At 44.7% G+C, this 20,058-nt stretch overlaps 2 protein-coding genes across 3 annotated transcripts in view; one reads left to right on the top strand and one right to left on the bottom strand.

Annotated features, from left to right (window-relative positions):
• PDGFD (platelet derived growth factor D) overlaps positions 1–20,058 on the bottom strand; it is a 224,669-nt gene that overhangs the window by 106,021 nt on the left and 98,590 nt on the right. The window lies entirely within an intron of this gene.
• On the top strand, positions 3,452–4,651 carry DDI1 (DDI proteasomal shuttling factor 1). The gene has a single exon (XM_045797510.2). It carries the CDS (start codon positions 3,452–3,454, stop codon positions 4,649–4,651), a length of 1,200 nt encoding a protein of 399 aa, XP_045653466.1.

The raw sequence follows: 20,058 nt of genomic DNA, 5'->3' as shown, positions 1-20,058 counted from the left end.
TCTCAAGAGCCTGTGCAACAGGAATTTATGGTGTGGAGACATTTTGTATTTAGGAGTATTCATATATATTCCCAATGGTCCCTGAGTTTATTACATAATCAGAGTACGTTTTTAATTACAATTTTGAGGTAAGATAATTACACATATAGCATCTGAATCACCCATAGTGCTGAGGAAAATGAAAGACTCGTACAATATATATAACCCCCAGAAGGCTGTATTTAGTGTTTCAGATTCCAGGCCGTTTTGCAACAGAGATTTAAGGCCTGCATGGCGGCTGGATGAGAGGACACTAAGCTCCCCGCTAATCCTGATACCCTATGTGATATTCTAGGCAATGATGACACTTCATTGGCCAGACCTTGAGGCTTCTTGCTTTCCTTGAGGAAAGCTGTGTGTTCTCAGAAAAGGGTAAAATAGTAAAAGGGACATAAATGCAAAATGCCGACAAAAGAATTACAGCAAGCTAATAAAACAGACTGCATAAACCTTAATTATGTTCAGTATCAAAGCAATGGTAATATGAAAAAAAAATGTTAACTTCTTTTGATGTGAACTCCGGATTCTTGTTTGCCAAAAAAAGAGGAAAAGCTTATTCTACAAGAGTAATTTCAGCCACTGTTTAAGAAAACAAAACCCTCACATTATCTCCCTAACTTATTAAGATTTTAAAACCAAACTGTGCAAAGCTGGTTGGTGGGAAGTGACAGAGGACGTGGACTAGGAGACTTGCGGGCTTCTGGCAGAGTCGTCTGGGCGCGACAGGTCTCACCTCACAGTTGCCCTTGAGCTCAGCACGACCACGGCTGATCTCTGACGAACTTATCAGGACACCAAGAACATCAGAAGAAATTTATTAACTTAATATTTTGAGTCAAAGGGCCATCCATCGCTACAAACAGTAGAAAAACTGCTCTATTAAATTCATAATTTTCTACAGGAAAATTCCAATGCTAGATTTTTTTTTTTCTCCTCAAATTTTATAAAATCCTCCTTCTCCTGAAAGTACTGCTGCCTCTCTGGTTAAGGGTGTGAAGCCGGGTCCTGCACGTCTCAGCCCTTGGGCTCTGGCACGTCCACCCCTGTGGCTGACTCCTCGCCATCTCTCCAAGCCCAGCACTTTCAGGAAGCCTTCCCGGCCTGACCCCCTCTCCACATTCTGCATTTGTTTTCTGGATATTATTCATTTCTCCCGTGTTGTACTGACTTCTCTGGTATTTTTTTAAGCCCTCGATTTGTGTGTGTGTGTGCGCATATGTGTGTATATGTGCACGTGTTTATATGTGTGCATGTATATATGCATGTACTTGCACACGTTTGCACACACGTGTCTGTGTGCATATGCATGTATATCCATGTGTCTACGTGTGCATATGTGTGTGCGTGTGCGGGTATGTACAGTGTATATGTATGTGCATGCATGTGCACGTATGTGCACACATGTGTATGTGTGCATGTGTGTATGTGCACGTATGTGTGCATGTGTGTATGTCCATGTGTCTGTCTGCACGTGTATATGTGCCTGTGTGCATGTGCATGTATATGTGCGCATGTGTATGTGTGTGCACATATGCATGTATGTGTGTATGCATGTATGCACATACATGTGTCTCTATGTGTGTGTATGCATGTGTATACGCCCGTGTGTGTATGTGTGCATGTGTGTGTGGGTGTATGTGTGTGCATGTGTGTGGGTATGCACACGTGCACACATCCTCCTTTAGACTCTGGCTCCTCTACAAGCCCAGCCTGCACTTAACATCGTTCGTGCATGCATCTCTAGAACTTAGCACATGCTTCACACACACTGGGCATTTAGTCAACATTTCCAAAATAAATGAATATGAGTATGGAAATATGAGGATAATTAGAGCACTGAGTGAGATACAATCCTTTATCTGAGACAAACACATGAGAAACAGAAGCTAAAGAAGTACTTCCGGCTGATGCCACCGCTCACCGTGCAGGTCTTCCAACAAAACTTGAAATAAAGAGGGGTGTGGGGCAAGGCAGAGGCTGTTCTTCTGGTTCATAAGTAAGTACACAACATGGGAAGGCTTGCAAGCCAGGGAAGAGGAGCTCCTCACAAACACTTGGAGAAATACGGAGAAAGAGAAGTGGCGCTCAAGGATTTCCATGCAGTCGCCGCTAGCCCAGAAGCATCTCTCTGCCCTTGCCCTGCGAGCCTGCACTCTGGGGTGTGTGGGAGGGCACTGTGCCCTACGTCAGAGAGGGAGCCACAGATGGCCCCCAGAGAGGCATTCGTGATGCATTTTACTCTAGAACCCATGTCACAGTGATCTCCCCACAAGTTCATCTCACACGTCCATTGAAGGTAATGGCATATTGCGAACTGGTCTTGCATTTCAGAGACCCTCTGTGTTATCCACACACTCTCTTTCTTCATACGCCCCACGTCCAATGGCTGAGCACGTCCGTCCATTCTACTCAAGAACCACTCTTTGCTCCCCCTGCATTGGCATTGGTCCTCCTCGTATTTTCATCTCCTAGCAATGGCGTCCTCTCTGCACCAACGAGAAAGCATCTACCTGGCCCTCTTGCTGCCATGTGTCCTTCACAGGTCCTGAGAAACCTCTTCCTTATATCAATTAAATGAAAAAGATAAACATCACAAACACCTGCTTCGAATTTTCCCACTTCCTCTTTTTTCTCTTTTCCTTCCCTCCCTTTTTATATTTTTGGAGGGAGGATTCTTGCTTATTGGTATGTTTACATTCCTTGGATTCATGTAGAACTCTATAAACCGGTTCCAATCATTTTCTTTCCAGTTTCACACCCTGCCATTCAAAATCACGTACAAGTCTGTCTAACAATGTCGGAGGTCTTCCTTTTCTCTGGGAAACAACAGGCCTTGTCATGAATCCTGGTTTCTGTAATTCTTGCCTGGAGCTCACTCGCCCCCAGTGTTCCGATTCACCCATTGCCCATCCATCCCTCCCGAGAAGGTGAGGTCCTCACGGTCAGGCACCAGGGCTGACCCACCTTTCGTCGCAAACACACCGCAGGCTACCCACCATGCAGGAAACATGCACTCCCCGTTTGGGGTACACGGAAAAGTACATGGACCCACTTCTCAGGTGACCAGGCTGGAATGGTGCCACATTGTTTAGGAAGAGCTGAAATCATCTTTTTCCTATCATGGGTGCAGCGGGGTCGGGAGGGCTGGCCTGGGGCCCTGCGACCGGGAGGCAGGATGCCTCCGTGGGAACGGGCGTTCCAAGTTCCACGCAGCTCCACACAAATGAGCCGTGGAACCCACGCTGCCTCCTCAGGGTTCCGAGCGACCCAGCAGCGGCACTGAGGCTGGTGAGCCACTGGGCCTCGCGGACAAGTGGATGCGCCGAAGCCCAGCCGATCGGCGAGCCGGGCTCCAGTCAGCCAGAGGACACCCCGATGCCCGGCGCCCGCCCGGCCCGCACAGGCCCAAGTCATGCTGCTCACCGTGTACTGTGTGCGGAGGGACCTGACCGAGGCGACCTTCTCCCTCCAGGTCAGCCCTGACTTCGAGCTGTACAACTTCCGCCACCTCTGCGAGCTCGAGTCCGGCATCCCCGCGGACGAGATCCAGATCCTGTTCTTGGAACGGCTCCTGGCCGACGACCACTGCTCCCTGGGCTCCTACGGCCTCCGAGACGGCGATGTGGTAGTGCTGCTGCAGAAGGAGGCCGCGGGGCCACGGCCGCCCAGACGGACATCCAGCCTGCCGCAGCTCGACCTCTCCGGGATAGCCGTGCCCGGGACGTCCAGCAGCCGCCCGCTGCACCTGCCGCCCCGGGCCCCGCCGGGCCAGCAGTCCCACGGCCTGGACTCCGGAGAGAAGAGGAGGGCCACGCGGGGTCTGGACAGCCCCGGGCTGATCCGGAGCATGCTGCTGTCCAACCCCCACGACCTGTCGCTGCTCAGGGAGTGCAACCCACCCCTGGCCGAGGCCCTGCTCAGCGGCAGCCTCGAGACGTTCTCTCACGTCCTCATGGAGCAGCAGAGGGACAGGGCCCTGAGGGAACAGGAGCGGCTGCGGCTCTTTGCGGCCGACCCCTTTGATTTGGAGGCTCAGGCCAAGATAGAGGAAGAAATCCGGCAGCAGAACGTCGAGGAAAACATGAGCATCGCAATGGAAGAGGCCCCGGAGAGCTTCGGACAAGTAGCCATGCTCTACATCAACTGCAAGGTGAACGGGCATCCGCTGAAGGCTTTCGTGGACTCCGGGGCCCAGATGACCATCATGGGCCAAGCATGCGCCGAGAGATGCAACATAATGCGGCTGGTGGACCACCGCTGGGCTGGGACCGCCAAGGGGGTGGGCACGCAGAGAATTATTGGCCGGGTCCATCTAGCCCAGATTCAGATCGAAGGCGACTTCCTGCAGTGCTCGTTCTCCATCCTGGAGGAGCAGCCCATGGACATGCTTCTAGGACTCGACATGCTCAGGAGACACCAGTGCTCCATCGACCTGAAGAAAAACGTGCTGGTGATCGGCACCACGGGTACGCAGACTCACTTCCTCCCCGAGGGGGAGTTACCCCTGTGTGCCAAGCTGGCGTGCGGGGGTGGGCAAGATGAGCCTCCAGACAAGGAAGGAGCGGATACTATTAAACATTCGGTCAAGGATTTAGGACGGAAAAAGCGTTGAAATGGGGTATGAATGTGCCACCATCTTGAGGGAGCCTCAGGTCCCGGGAGATTCTAAGACATGAGCTCACTGGCAATGTAATCATTAAAAACATCAGTAACAACCAAACCCGGCTGTGAGACTGCCTTCTAGGATCCGTCCCTTTGGGAGTCAGGATTGCTTCCTCCACTTCCCTTCTCCAACGATCACGCAACCTCCTCCCGGGAAGGCTCTGGAGGCTCCAAGGGATTTCCAGATAACCCATGGAAGGAGCCCAGCCTCTGCCTCTGGAGGCAGTGTCCCCTCAGATTACAGGGTGGCTCGTCCAAACCGCACGCTATTCTGCAGATTCCCTAGAAAAAGCCATCACCGCAGGCCCGACCACAATCCACACGAAACGATTTCAGATCGGCACTAACAATTATGCACATAAGAGAAATAGCTTTATTTTCCCAGGGTTTGTTTTCTTTGGGAAAGTCTTAGAAATGGTGAGTCAGTTACACTCGAGGTGATCAATAGTTACAAATGTCTGTTTTGGATGGTACAAGGCTGATTTCCTCATATTTCATGTCTTCCCGTCCACTGGATGCCCCTGGACGCATGCTCACGGCAATCTGCCCTCACAGGCTATTTTTGCCACATTTGAGAAAATGGATTATTCTCCAGGAAGTCTGAAATAATGTCCTCTTTCCCCTGCATTCAAAGAAACCCTGGTTGTAAAACAAAGGCCAGCAAGTAGACTTTTTTTTTTTTTTTTTTTTTAAATTACGGTGCATGTTGGAAGCCTAGTGGTTGTCACGGTGAGGCCAGTGGGACGTAAGAGCAGGCAGTGGTCCAGATTCCCTAATACTCATTTCAACTAAATCATCTTTAAGAAAATTAAAAAAAAAAAAAAAAACACCCTATGCTTATATGTTAAGCTGCTACAGAAATACTGTTTGAACAAAGGGTTTCCCTGTTAAAGTAACATTTGAAAACCTCTGAATGAGAAGACATCTGAGTCCTCATTCAGCTCGATGATCCATTCGAACAACCCATCCCGTGTTACTCCTGGAAGATCCCAGACCCCTTACGATCTGTGCCTAAAACCCCTGACATACAGGTTCAGCTGCCTGAGGCCATCAGACTCCGAGAATGAGGGTTTCAGGGCAGTAACCCACCAAGACTGATACGGACAGAACAGAACGGTGCCTTCAAAGTCAAGACACACACGTTCTGGTTCTAGCTCTGTATTACTTAGCACATCAGGTCACATTTTACACAACTCCGGTTTCCCGTCTGTAAATTACTTTGGAGGGGAGAGCCATTTTCAGGTACCAAGACATCAAGGGCATCCTTTAAGTTATTCTCTTTTACCAACAAAATCGAAAGCTACTCAAAGCATTCCCTAAAAGCTACAGAAAAACAAACAAACAAATAAATAAATAGTCCGTCCCTACCATCACCTTTTCCTATGCCTTTCCTGGTCTGCTTCTTGGTGAAACTAACCGTCTTTTTTCTCTGGCATCACCTATTCCCCTCCAGCCACCGTGAGTTCACCTGGCATGCTCTCCTTCTTCACAGGTGGTCCCGTGCTCTCAAGCCCCAACCTCGTCTACATTCACACCAAGGCTCACACCCACTAAACTGCTGAAACTGAGCAATGGACAGACTTCTCCGCTTTTGCTTCTAAGTCCTCCACAAATATAACTAACAAAATGAAGGACGAAATCCAGAGTAAAGCCAGGGAGAAGCAATGCAATGCCTGTCACCAGATGAAAACGGACACGATAAATACAAGGATTCCTTCACAGATAAAAACACGCATGATGCTCAGCGGTTTCCACCAGACTTTGTTTCCAGGCCCATTTATGTAAACTGCATGTCTGATGAGTATATACTATGTGGGACAGCTCAACGTAGAAGTCTGACATGGAGCCAATCAGGTCATCCAACCCGTAAAAGCCACTCTAAAAAATCACCAGGTCTTTAAGCTAGAAGATGGTCTGCACCATGTCAAATCCAAACAAACCCACCCTCCCTTCTCAGAGGAGCACCCCTTCTAAAGTAGCTACGGTGGTTGAGGACCTGTCTCAAGAGTTCTTCTTTGTTTCTGGTTTTGAGCTGAACTCCATTATTCCATAACTTCCAATAAATTTGTCTACACTCCTCCTTCTTCCAAGAACATATTTAATTAATGTAATTTCTCTGGCATGAAAGAATCCTTTGAATATATGAAATCAATGTCATTTGAGTATTCTCTTTTGTCAGCTTTCGCCGGATTAACTATTTCTCATAGCGTAAATCTGGAGTCACCTACAAATTTCTGTCATGTTCCTTTGGACATATTCCAGCTTCTAAAAATATTACTCGAGGAAATGGGTTGATAAATTAAAAATACTTTTATTGAACTGAAAAGCAATAATCTCAAAGAAAAATCAATAAACAGAGTGAATTAATTAAGCAATGCCCTTCCTGATTAAATTTTAACATCACTGTCTTTCGAATCAGAAAGTATTTTAAAAATTAGTTTCATGGATTTAAATCTTGACTCAAGCCTCTGTACACTTGAATAGTCCTAATCAATTAAATCTTAAATGGATTAGTTTTAGTAAAAGGTAACATCTTTTGCATGCCTATCATGTAAATTAGGTATTACTGCCATTAATCCTAAGAATAAACCCTCAAAATAGTCACCATTAATCTCATTTAACAGATGAGAAATCCAAGGCTCAGAATGATGAAGCTTTCTGTTTTTAAAACTTTTTGACAACAATCTACATTTTAGATTGTGACCCAGTTGCACACCACATACACGCAAACACACGCACACGCACACATAAACCAGTCTGTATATGACACAAAAGGACTCTTGAAATAACATGAAATGTTGTATCCTTTCCCAGTCTATTACTTTGAAAAATTATACTTTTATTACTTAAGAAAATATATCAGACATGTCCCACTCATTGTATCCCAAAAACGTATCCTGACCCACAATTTGGAAAAACCGGACTCACCAGATCACTGAGTTTGGGTCTTTCTGATTTCAAACGCCAAGTTCTCGCCACTACTCAACTCTCTTTATGTGTCACAGCTGAGTCCCAGCTACCAGTTAAAAATGTTACAGAATGTCACTAACGGAGATTCTTGCTACTGCAGGCGACTAAAACGTGTGCGGAAGTTTTCATAAGATGGGTGAGACCAGTGTGCAGGGCCCTCCTTTGCTGAAACAAATGGCGATAAACAGCCCCACTGCTCTGTCCGTGAAACAAAACCAAACACCTATGGAAATGACCTAAACACCACCAGGAAACAGAGAAGCAGCCAGCAGTGCACACGCGACAACTATTTATTAAACACCTATGAATTAAGACCGAGCCAAGTTGTTGCAAGCGTGGAAATGACTAAGTTACACTTGCAGACCTGAAGGTGAGCACAACCTGGTAGGGCAGGGGAAAGACTTGTCATCAACTCAGGACAAAAAGGGAGCACGTGGAATTAGTAATATGTTGGTGCAAACGAAATAAGGGATTTTTATTTGGGGTTATTATTAAAGCAAAAAGCAAGCCAGTAAAATGCACTTTCAATATGTCTAAAATGACCTTCACTGATGCTAGGCAACAAACCAAGCATTCTCTCCTTCTAAAGCTCAGGCTGTTAAGACATAACTTACAACATCTACTGTTGGGGATCATCTACTCTCGGGAATTTACTACCTGGAAAACCATGAACAAACCTTCATTTTTCTCTCTTCCCATTAGAAATCAGGATAAGCACACCACAGGATGAAACTGGCCTAAGGCTGTTGAAGATAACAAGCCCTTTCAAAAAAATCCATTAATCCCTTGATTTCTCCTAATGTCCATTTAAATGCCCATCTTACCTAAAAGGAAATCACTGTTGTTGAAAAGCACTCATTTCAAGACAGCAGTAGTGCATTCTGCCACAGTTCCACCAGAAGACTGATGTTTGGGATTTGTAGAACACACAGCCTCCACTTCCTTCTTGTTATACCAGGTCATAAAAGTTCTCTTGTTCCTAGGGGAAAACCTACCCCCCTCCCCGGCAAAGAAAAAGAAATGGGTGTCTCCATATATGAATTCCCCTTCACTGCAGGGACTAAATGTTGCCTTTTTTTTTTTTTTTTTTTTAATTTATTTGAAAGAGACAGAGAGTGAAAGAGAGAGCACAAGTGGGGGGGGGGGCGGCGGCAGAGGGAGAGGGAGAAGCAGACTCCCCACTCGTCGAGGAGCCCAATCCAGGACTCGACCCCAGGACCCTGAGATCATGACCTGAGCCAAAGGCATACTTAACTGACTGAGCCACCCAGGAGCCCCTAAACATTGCTTTTTTAAGAGAACACCGTATTTATTTCAGAGGGTCATTGCTGACATCCAACATTCCATAAAGAGAAATGTGAGTGAAAGGAGGGAGAGTGATCTGGGATGTACACCAGAGGGAGCCCGCTGGGGAAGATATTAATCAGTGCTAACATTCACAGCGGTTCTTTGAGGTTAACAAGAGCCTCGAAAACCCAAGAGGAACAAAGGTGAAGTAAGGGTAGAGAAGGAAGAGGGGATTAAAAAAAAAACGAAACCAAAAAATCTGTGTTGCTTTTAAAACTAATTCTCTCTTGGTTTAACCGCTGTTTCATAAGGTGGGTGGGGACTGGGCTGAGATTAAGGATTAGCTCTTAGGTCCACAATACCTCATCCATGGTTGGCAAGTTATCCAAAATGAAAAGGTGTTCACATTCCAGCCCGAGTCCAACATGCTTTTGAACCCTGGCTTGTTTGCATGTCTGGGTCTACCTGTTAGAATCTCAGAATTTCTGAGTCTGTGATCAGAAAAATGGGGTCTGCAGTCATGCTGTGCTTTTCTTCAAGGATCCTTTTAAGAGGCTGTGGAGATGAGCACCCCTGTGGGGGCTTTGTCTCTTATTACTGCACTGAATGTTTTCTGATGGTTTCTTTCTTCTTTTTCCTTTTTTTTTTTTTTTTTTTTTGAGGAAAAACTTCTATGATGAATCCAGCTCTTCTATTTCTAATCAGTAAGGCTTATTTTAAGAACATCATCAGAAAAATCATAAGATAATTCCCTCCTGTGTTAAAGTCCATGCAAGACAACATGGGCTGGGCTCCAGGTGGGAGAGAAGCCTCTATTTTCCTACTGTTAATTGATATATTGATGCTGTGTCCCAGTAAAATAGACACTAATTACCAACATAAGCATATCCCAGGTAAAACAATCACTTAACACCATCCAATCCTTACCTACAATACCGATCACAATTCTAAAATCTTCCTCTACTAGCACTTCACTACAAGGACCTTGACGTGAAGAGGAAAATGAATTTAAAATTACATTAATTCACATAGTCTCCCTTCAAACCCATGTCATGTCTTGGGATTTAATTAGTCTATCTGTCAGAAAGTATCAATGTTTCGCATTCATCGACATCGCTAAAAATTCAATATACTTTTTCAAGAGTCCAGTCACCGTCCTATGTCATGCAGAGAGATAAGGAAAAATAAGTTACAGTCTTAGCTTTTAAAAGTTACAAGTTAAGGGGCGCCTGGGTAGCGCAGTCATTAAGTGTCTGCCTTCGGCTCAGGGCGTGATCCTAGCATTGTGGGATCGAGCCCCACATCAGGCTCCTCCACTAGGAGCCTGCTTCTCCCTCTCCCACTCCCCCTGCTTGAGTCCCCTCTCTTGTTGGCTATCTCTCTCTGTCAAATAAATAAATAAAATCTTAAAAAAAAAAAAAAGTTAGAAGTTAAGGGAGCTAGAAAAAAAAATGCCAAGTAAATGGTTGCAAAGTAATGTTGAACTCAGTGCTGAAGCATGGGATACAGAATGAGTTCAGGGGATGGTCTCCTCCATCCCGAGATGCTCACTACCACACAGCAGGAGCTCTTGGGCAACATTTTATTGAGCACCTACTGTATGCCAGGCACTATTAAGGCCTGGATTTGCAGCAACTACTTTCCAGTGCTCATCGGGGGCTTTAAGCTACAGCCAGGCAAAGAGGAGACTCTGTCCCCTCCTCAAAGATGGGTCGCTCAGGGTTACTTTGAGGGGAGCCAGCTAGCCTGCAGCAAATTCTCAGGGTAAACGTCAAGGTGAAGTCTGTGCTCTGCTTCTGCCTTGACCCACGGTGACACTGTGCTCAACGTCCTTCCTATGACGGGCTTAGTCTTGGAGCGTGGTTTGACAACAGTGGACAAACACTCACAAGCTCATGAAAAGGCTTAGGGCTCACACCATGCATGGACAACCAACAACACAGGCAGAAAGTCACTATTGAGATGAGGCTACGTTCTGGAACATGTGTCACACACTGAAACTCCAGGGGAGAAGAACTGGGGTTCTCAGGCACAGTCAGATACCAACCAGATGGCACTTACATAACTGTCTTGGGATTTGGAAAACCTGGAATGGGGCCCAAATTACAAACAAAAACCTAGTAAGGGTTGGGACTTTCAGAAGTGATAATAATCCTGTTCATAATTATATTTTTCGTCTTTGGTATTTTGTATGAGGCCAACAGTATCTGTTTAATAGATATAGATTTAAAGAACAAATAAATGGAAACATCCCACATTTATTAACAAGCTGATGTGGAGAAAGTGTGACTTTTTATTTATTTTAATGTAAAAATACGTAAGGTATAACTATATATATATAGACAGATTTTCTTTGTATAATTGGAATAAATATGTTCTGGGTTAATAACATGGTTGATATTTACATGTACAGATTTAAATGTAAATGACCCAAGAAACCAGTCCTTAAGGTGCTTTTCATCTGGCAGAGTTGCCAATTGTTCCACTCTAAGGACAATTTAACTAGTGTTTGCAGGGGCGAAATCACTCTGGTTTGAAACCAACTGTCTAGTTTCCTGGCAATTCCCTCAGTCCCAGCCAACCCAGAACCGTCGGTCACCCTGCAAATGTTAGAAGTGGGTTTTCAATTTAAGGCACACGAACATCCTGTGGGCCCCTGCCGACAAGCTGCAGACTGAACAGGCCTGAGGGATCGATGACCCGTGTTACCAGTATAGTCCAAACGTACGTTGGGTGTAGAATGTCCTGATCTATTTGCACGGAAGAAATAACCTTATTGAAATGCATTCTTGAAATATTGCTGGACTGGACAGTTAATCATTTTAAAAATCATAGAAAGCCACATCTTAAAACAAGTACTAAAAGAATTTAGTGAAAGAACCCTGTGTATTTTCTTCAAGAAAATCCATAATATACCTGAAGTTGACAAAGCTGCTTTAACTGTCAAGGCTTCTTAGAAGTGCTGCGTATGTACACTAGACAATACGGAAACGAGATGAGTGCAAACTGATGTCCGAACACGGGAGCACGGGGTCCTCAAAATAAATACTGCACATAACAATGAACTCGGATTATCCTGAAAAAGCACCAATAAAACAAAATTATGCCAGTGTTCACACTTAGGATAGATTGAATTTAAGTCTCAAAGGAGCAGAAACTTCAGAAAGGAACACAAACGAAGAATGATGTCACCTCCGCATTTGTTCTGAGTTGCCATGGAGCTCTCCGAAGAAGGGCAAGGCGCGAGGAAGAGAGCGGAAGGCAGGTCTGCCCTGCCCACCTGGAAGCACAGAAGACAAGCGGTTTTCTGATAAGAAGTTGCGCTTACAGCCTGGCCTGCAGGCGAGCCTACAAGAAGCCGCCCCGCTGAGGATCTGGTTGAGGAGACACAGGGAGGACCCCCGATGTGGCAGAAAGCTGCACAGAGCTGGGGGTTGGGAGGCAAGGAGAGGGAGTATGGACGTAGGGCCGACAGCAACGTTGCCATGGAAGCCGAGGTCTGAGACGGTTCTAAGGAAAAGAGGTCCCCACGAACATTCAGAGGACCAAATAATGTGAAGAAAGACAAAATGGCCAAGTGAGACTTTGACCTTCACCACCAAAAGGACAATAAAGTCTGTGACCTGGGGTACCAGGGTGGCTCAGTCTTTAAGCGTCTGCCTTGGGCTCAGGTCATGATGCCAGGGTCCTGGGATCAGGCTCCCTGCTCAGTGGGGAGTCTACTTCTCCCTCTCCCACTCCCCCTGCTTGTGTTCCCTCTCTCACTGTCTCTGTCAAACACATAATAAAATCTTTAAAAATAAAAATAAAAAATAAAGCCTGTGGCCAGAGCGGCCTTCCGAGAATTGAGGGAGGGAAGTGGACTTCGGTGGCACCAGAAACACGTCCTCAAGGCCACGTTTCTTATCTGCTGAGCCAGTTCTTCGATTTACTGTTTCATAACTTCCCTTCTAGCCTATCTCCTCAAAAATACAGAAGGAACCGATATTAAGAAAAATTTATATAAATATACTAGAGCCAGGCTGCAAGCGTTATTCTTGCATGAAGTTAAAGCAACAGATGGACAGTTAAGAGTAAAACAGAAACAAAGATATTCTCTGTTCAAACACCGCCAACTGCCATGACTCGGTATCCATGGTATCCAAAGCAGTAATTGACGGAGACCCATCTCATTGCTATTCCATAAGCTCTCGGACTTTATGTCCCATATGGCAAGGTCTCCACTGTCAGAGCCTCATTAAGTGTCTGGCCTCAAAGTCTCTTCATTAATACAAGAAACCATAACAGGGCTTGCTCTTTTTCTCTCAGTGTTTAATAATGAAGTTTTGTGAAAAATGCAAAAACCTTTCCGGGCACCTAACTCTTCACGGTGATTCAAGATAAATTGCTTTTAAAAAGCCATTTTGCAAAAACTCCAAAAGAACAGTGAGAACATACTGTTAAGTGCTTTATTTTTCAAAAACCATTCTAAGTATCTTTCAAGTTACAGCTGATACTGTAAAGGACATGTGGAAATTTCAAATTCCCACTTGCTTTCTTCCCACAAAGCTTTCTAAGGCTTTGTGAAGGTCTAAAACACCTGGCAACCAACCAGACGGTCCTGTAGGAAGCTCAGAGGAGAGGTGAATGCTTCGGCGTCCTTTAGCTGAAATGCCATGAAGATTAAGTGATGGTGACCGGTCGGAGGAAATGCATCACGTTCATTAACAGGTGGCCGAAATGATTTACGAGCACGTAGCTACGGTAAACCTGCTACATCTTTGACAGCAATTAAGACGCGCTGACTTATTTCATTCTCCCGAGATACAAATGAATCATCCCGTACACATTTGTGAGAAGCCTACTGCCTCCTGGACTCCATATGCACAGGAGCCTCCAAAGAAAACCAGTGGGCACTGTAGGGAGGCAAAGAAAGAAATCACGTTTAGCTTTAGAAGCCAACTGAAACAAACGTTTCTTGAAGAACAGCGGGTCCCGCACCGCGGAGAGGTTAGGAAGGGGGCTGAGAATTCGTGGCCAGATGGAGGTGGTCGGTAACTTTGGCAGGAAGGACGGATGTTGTGGGTGAGGTGGAGACCAGAAGGTTCCTCTGAGGAAGTCAAGGGGTCTGTGGGAGGGAAGGGGAGAGGTAGGACTAGCAACCCTCTCAGGAAAGAATTCTTCCAGAGCATTCTACCTTCGTAGATGTAGGGGCTGTGAGAGCATCTGTGTTACTGTGGAAGTTACTGAGTATACACACATGTAGACGGGAATAATCCGTGGGAGGAAGAAAGTGAAGAAACTAGAGAGAACAAGGATAACTCGAGAAACACAGTCCTCGCGTGCGAGGGAGCAGGGGGGCCTTAGGAGCAAGAATTCATGGCTTGTGGCTGGAGGTCCGGCAGAACATACTGATGCAAACGCAGATGAGCTGGGAGAGCTGATGGTGTGAGGACAGCTAGTCACCTCTACCTTCTAGTCTCACGGGACGTTAGAAGCAAGAGCACCAGCGAGGCCTGAGCGGAGGGTAAGGAGGGCCCAAAGACTGAGAGAATGAGACTCCTTCTGGAGCAAGAAAGACTAGACTGAGCAGGAAGGGGACTGACCTTCAGACCTTCCTGAAGGCCCACTTAAGCTTCCAGTTTCAGTATTTCAAGTAAGACTAGCTCTGCTGGGGGCCGCCCTGGACAGGAAGAACAGGGCCGGAGGATCGCCACAGAGTGCCCCCAACCCTGAGACTCTCACTGTAACAACAGGTGTGGATCTGGCAGGGGAAGCTTTCGCGGATGGATAAACCACACATCCACTCAATTCACCACCACCAGTCCTCGCCCTCAGCCCCCAGAGCAGTTTTTAGGCTGAAAACAGGCTGAAAGCCAGGCAAAAAGAACAGAAGTTGGGTCTGTCCTTGCTATTTCCTCAGGTCATAGAGGTACTAATAAGCTGGGAACAGGCTGCAGATTAAAGCCAGGAAGAGGAACAGCCAGCAAGGGTGATCCAGCTCTCCATTATTATGGAAACCACGGTCATTAACTCTCATAATCATTCAACAGAAGGGCGTGCCTAGTAGTAGCAGAAAAAAAAAGTTTGGTATTCAGGTATCGCCAGTATGGTATTGAAGAGCACCTCACTCCCATAAAATGAGAAAAATTAATTTTAATTGTATTGACCATAAGGCCTCCAACATGAACTGAGAATTAGCTGACAAGGACAGGCCAATTATTAAAGGCAATATATCAAATTCTACTCAAATGATCAGTGGGGTGCTCCAGGCACTGCTGTTCGTGACCTTTCTAGCTGACGCCTTCATTAATGATGTCTAAGAGGAGAGCCAGCATGGGAATGGATTTTCAGAAATGATTCTCCCCTAGGAGTTATTCCAAATGCAAGCTTCCAACATCACAGTAATAACTTGAGTAGAAATGAATACAAAGGTTCTTGGGAAGATGTAAAATTCAAGACAGGCAATTATACAGTGAGATAACACAGATAGATGGGCAAAGTTCTAGGTGAAAACCTTAAAATAGTAGGATGGTGACAGTAGCAGATATACCACCCCAAACTGCCCCTTTGACATACTGATTATTTTGAGTTAAAGTTACTTAAGAAAGAGCCACGGTGAGGAAAACCGTCCGGCCTCCTTCACCCCCTGAAAGCAGGAACAAATGTCCCACGCAGAAGGCACCATCCTTTGGCAGGCAGAGTAGAAGGCATCCTTACCATCAGAGATAGGGACCTTAGTGCTCAGAACTAAGTATAAATAAACCTTGCTCCTTCTTTCCTAATTTGTTACCCCACACCCAAACTTCTTTGTCTTGCCAAATCTTTACAAAATTATTGTTTTCTTGTCTAAAAGATATAAAAGCTGCCTACTTTGGTCACTTCTTTGAGTCTCCTATTTTTATGGGCTTCCATACATACTCAATTAAATTAGTTTTTCTCATTAATCTGTCTTATGTCTAAGTATTAGATCAAAGAACCTAGAAGGGGAAATGGGAAAAATTTTCCTCCCCCTACAACGGTGATTTGGGGGGGACCTCAATGATTATGCAGTCCCCAAATAGTTTTATTACTGACATTTATTGAATAAAAATGCCTGCCAGATATTATAAACACTACTGTTGTGTCTACAGAAAGTAATCAAATATAGTACAAGTATACAAATAGCCATATGCTTTTTTTTTCTTTTTCAAAAAATTTAAAACACATTTTTTGGTATACATTTTCAATTGGGGTAAAATTGACATAACATAACATCAACCATTTTGAAGTGGACCATCCAGTGTCACAATGTGGTACCCAGATCCAGAATGTTGTCATCACCCCAAAAGAAAACCGTGCACCCACGAGGCAGTTGCTCTGTGCACCCCGCCCCCCCATGATTCTCCTAGCCCCTGGTAACCACCAATCTGTGCTTCGTCTTTATGGAACTATGGATTCTGTATATTTCATCTAAACAGAATCACACAATATGTGGCCATTTGTGTCTGGCTTCATTCCCTTAGCACAGAGTTCGGAAGCAGGTGTCAGTACTTCATTCTTTTCTGTGGCCAAAGCCAACGTGCTTTTGAGTGACAGTGTGAACTTGCAAGCACGGCATGGGCCTCCCCCGCAGCTCTGAGCGAGAACAACACACAGAACCCAGCAGAAATCCAGTAAAACCCAGCCTATTCTGATTAATGACAACTCTTACGGACAGAAGAGCCAAAAAGTGCTTGTTTTGTTAATCTTACTCTGAGGAATCATTCATGAAACTAAATAGAGAAACCTGTTAGAGAACCCTTTCTTTACTTAAGTGACATTTGGCTCTTTACTAATGAGACATACAAACTCTTGGCTAATTACTGATGAACTGGAAACCTGGGAATTCCTTAGCTAGAATGCAGAAGGTGCTCAGTAAATTTCTGTGGAGTGAATGCAAAACAAAAAGAGGAAACTTTGGTTTTGTTTGTTTGGGGATTTTTTTTGCTATTTTTTCCCCCTGCCCATCTCGAGCTCATGCAATATGGGTGACGTGGCAGACGGAGCTGTCTCTCTTTCTGGTGTCGACCACATGGGTTCTCACAATTTTCATGAACCTGCTTCTAAAACTGGTAACTGCCCACATCAGGGATGGGGCAACAGGTGGCCTTTCTACAGGATGTCCTGAATAGTCTATAGAAATAGTCAGAAAAGATCTTCCTTTCTCCTATTTTATCGACCTCTCCATTCTGTGGGAGCGTTATTCTGTCTGGCACAGAACTTCTATGTTTTTATTCACTGACAGAAACACAGTGAAGTAATTTATGAGACAGAATATTGGTCTTAACTGTAATTTTCCAGGCTATGATTTTAAGTCATACTTTCTTCTATTAGTTGGTTTATATGCTTATGATTTAATTGACCAGATACTTTCTTATTTTGAAACCTGGAATGGTGAGCTTCTCCTAAGAACCTCAGTCCATTGAACTGCAGTGGGACAGCAATCTAACTTGATTTCTTAATGATACCTTTGAGGGAAAAAATGGGCCCTTTTTTTATTGCAAGAGTTTTCAGAAAGAATACTAAAGAGCTAAGACTCCATTTACAATGTATAAATTTTCCTCCAAGGAGACATTATTTTGTTCTCTCTTGTAGTTTAAATGGGTAAAAACACTATGCAAAATAACCGAAATTTAACTTTTTGCTGGGTCTGTTTTTTCATAAATGTGTGTCTTAAAGTTTGTGGTCATTTTATTTACTCACTTAATTTAAATGAGATGGTAATTCATTCCTGCAGAAACTAATCGTTGCCCAAAGAGCTTTTAGAATGCAATTAGCTTATTACAAAAATGCTCCAGATGGGTCTACCGTTCCTATGAAAATGTGTTAAATAGACATAATAGCTATAAATTGAAGATAAATTATATCTTTCAACACAATCGTAGTCATCTATAAAATTAAATTGCATCTACATAAAAATAAACTTTTGTGTGTTATATAGTTTGCAACAGACGACACAGGATGAGAAACATATATATTCAACACGGCAGGATTTTATAAATACTTGTATAATCCAGAGAAACCGAACTAGATATGATGCTGAGACACAAAACAACACATGCTCAGGGTAAAATTTGATGAATCCATAAAACTGGATGAAACCATGGCCCCAGATTCCCGAGGCCTCCCAACGGCAGGGCAACCTTGGTGGCGAAGACAGTCTGCCACATTACCGAGATAAACGAGATTTACAGAGCAGCAAGAGGCAGAACAGGGACATTTACGAAGGAAGGAGATTCATGAATCACAGAAGAAGCAGAGAGCCCAGCAGAAGGGAGGCATGATGCTTCTCACCAGCTCAACTCGCTGGGAGCCCACAACGCCCACGGTTCCAACAGCAGGAGCCAGACAGGTGGTCCACAGGGAGCTCTGCCTCAAACACCACAGCAGCAAACACCACCACACACGGATGACGTGTTTACCTCACCATATTTACTATTTTTACTATTAGGCAATGATTACTAGAAAGGAGGAAGAAAGTCTCCTGTTTCTGGGAAATAAGGCTTTGGTAAGATGGCAGCCACAGTTTTGCACAATATCCTCCATAGTTTGCTTGTTCTGTCCCGTGATCCTCACGCTCAATGTTGACCTTTAACAGCGGTGGTGTTTTCACTCCGAAATTCTACTGGAGGCTGGTCAAAGAGTGAGGAAATCATCTATTTTCCCCCTTAAAAAATTTAAAAGAAACGGGTCAACCATAACAAGAAAGTAGGCAAAAGTCTCGAGCAGGCAACACAAAGACAGATGAGAAATGAGTAAGAAATGGGAACTAATGTTCAGTTGCATTAGAAATAAAATAAACACATGGGCAATGAAGTATCACTGGTAACAGGGGGCTGGCCAAGTCTTTGGATAAAGCATTTGGAGTAGAAATGGAGAGAAGGGGATCCAGGCGGGGACAGACACACAGGAGAGGAGAAAGCAAGGGCAGGGAGTATGGAGAATGTCCTCAAACTGTTTTCGTTTCAGAGGAAGAGACATACAGTGCTGGATGGTGGGGGACAGAAGGGCAAAGGGACAGCGTGGGCTCATATGGTTTCATTTGGGAGATTCCTGAAGACATTCAAATGCAAAACAAGCCACCAGCAGAAGTTAGAGACAGACGTGGAAGAAGTGGCACCAGGGCAAGAATCCTGGAGAGGAGCAGGTGTCAGAGAAGGCGCAGGTGGAGGCAGGTGTGCGGGGCAAGGGGACGGCGGGGCCTCAGGGGCAGTACGGACCTTACAATTCCCACAGCTCACGTCTCACCCTTAAACTCAGAACAACAGGAATCTCTTAGAAAATGTGATGCAAATAGCATCTGGCCTATGAACGTTTATTTATTTTAATTTAGAATTTGTAATGCAAACTCTACCTGCTTCTACTCCTGGCTTTTTATGCATATGTCACATCTGCTCAAAAGCAAATTCTCTGACAGGAAAAAGGACGCCCTACTCTGTTGTACCACAACACAGCAATTCATTTCAAAGAATTTACAATAAGGAATTAACATAATATCACATACTATTTAACATATCAATAACATATACACTCAAGTTTAACACACACACGAGTCTGGCAAGCAGAGTCAGGTTCAGCAACAAGTATTTATAAGAAGGTAGATTTTAGGGTCAAGAGAGACGTGGGTTTGAATCCTGACTCTTCCCAGTTTCCAGCTGATTCTTTGTGTTTTGTTTTAATATCTTTTTATATTTATTTATTTTTTACAGAGAGAGAGAGTTCACATGTGCGCAAATATGAGTGGTGGGGTAGGGAGGGGCACAGGGAGAGAGAATCTCAAGCAGACGCCCCGCTGAGTGCAGAGCCTGATGTGGGGCTCGATCTCATGACCCTGACATCATGACCTGAGCCAAAACCAAGAATGGGACGCTTAACCGATGGGGTCATGCAGGCGCCCCAGTTGCTAGCTCATTCTTATTCACTGCTGTATGTCTGACATTTGGTATACTGCCCGGCTTAATACATATTTGCAGAAGGAATAAATGAATAAAGTTTTTGACTTGAGATTTGGGTCCTTTATCTGTAAATGGAACTAATAATCCTCCTAACTCAAATGTGTTGGAAGGAATAGAAATATCAGATTAATGTGGTAATACGGCG

This window comes from Ursus americanus, chromosome 16, assembly GCF_024610735.1.
Source record: "Ursus americanus isolate L20-20 chromosome 16, mUrsAme1.1.p, whole genome shotgun sequence".
Lineage (NCBI taxonomy): Eukaryota > Metazoa > Chordata > Mammalia > Carnivora > Ursidae > Ursus > Ursus americanus.
Note: the sequence above shows the minus strand (reverse complement) of the source record. Positions and strands in the feature narration are given on the sequence as shown.

What these genes read in the sequence shown, in the direction of transcription:
- DDI1 (XM_045797510.2), top strand. Translation starts at nt 3,452, where the DNA reads ATGCTGCTCACCGTGTACTGTGTGCGGAGGGACCTGACCGAGGCGACC.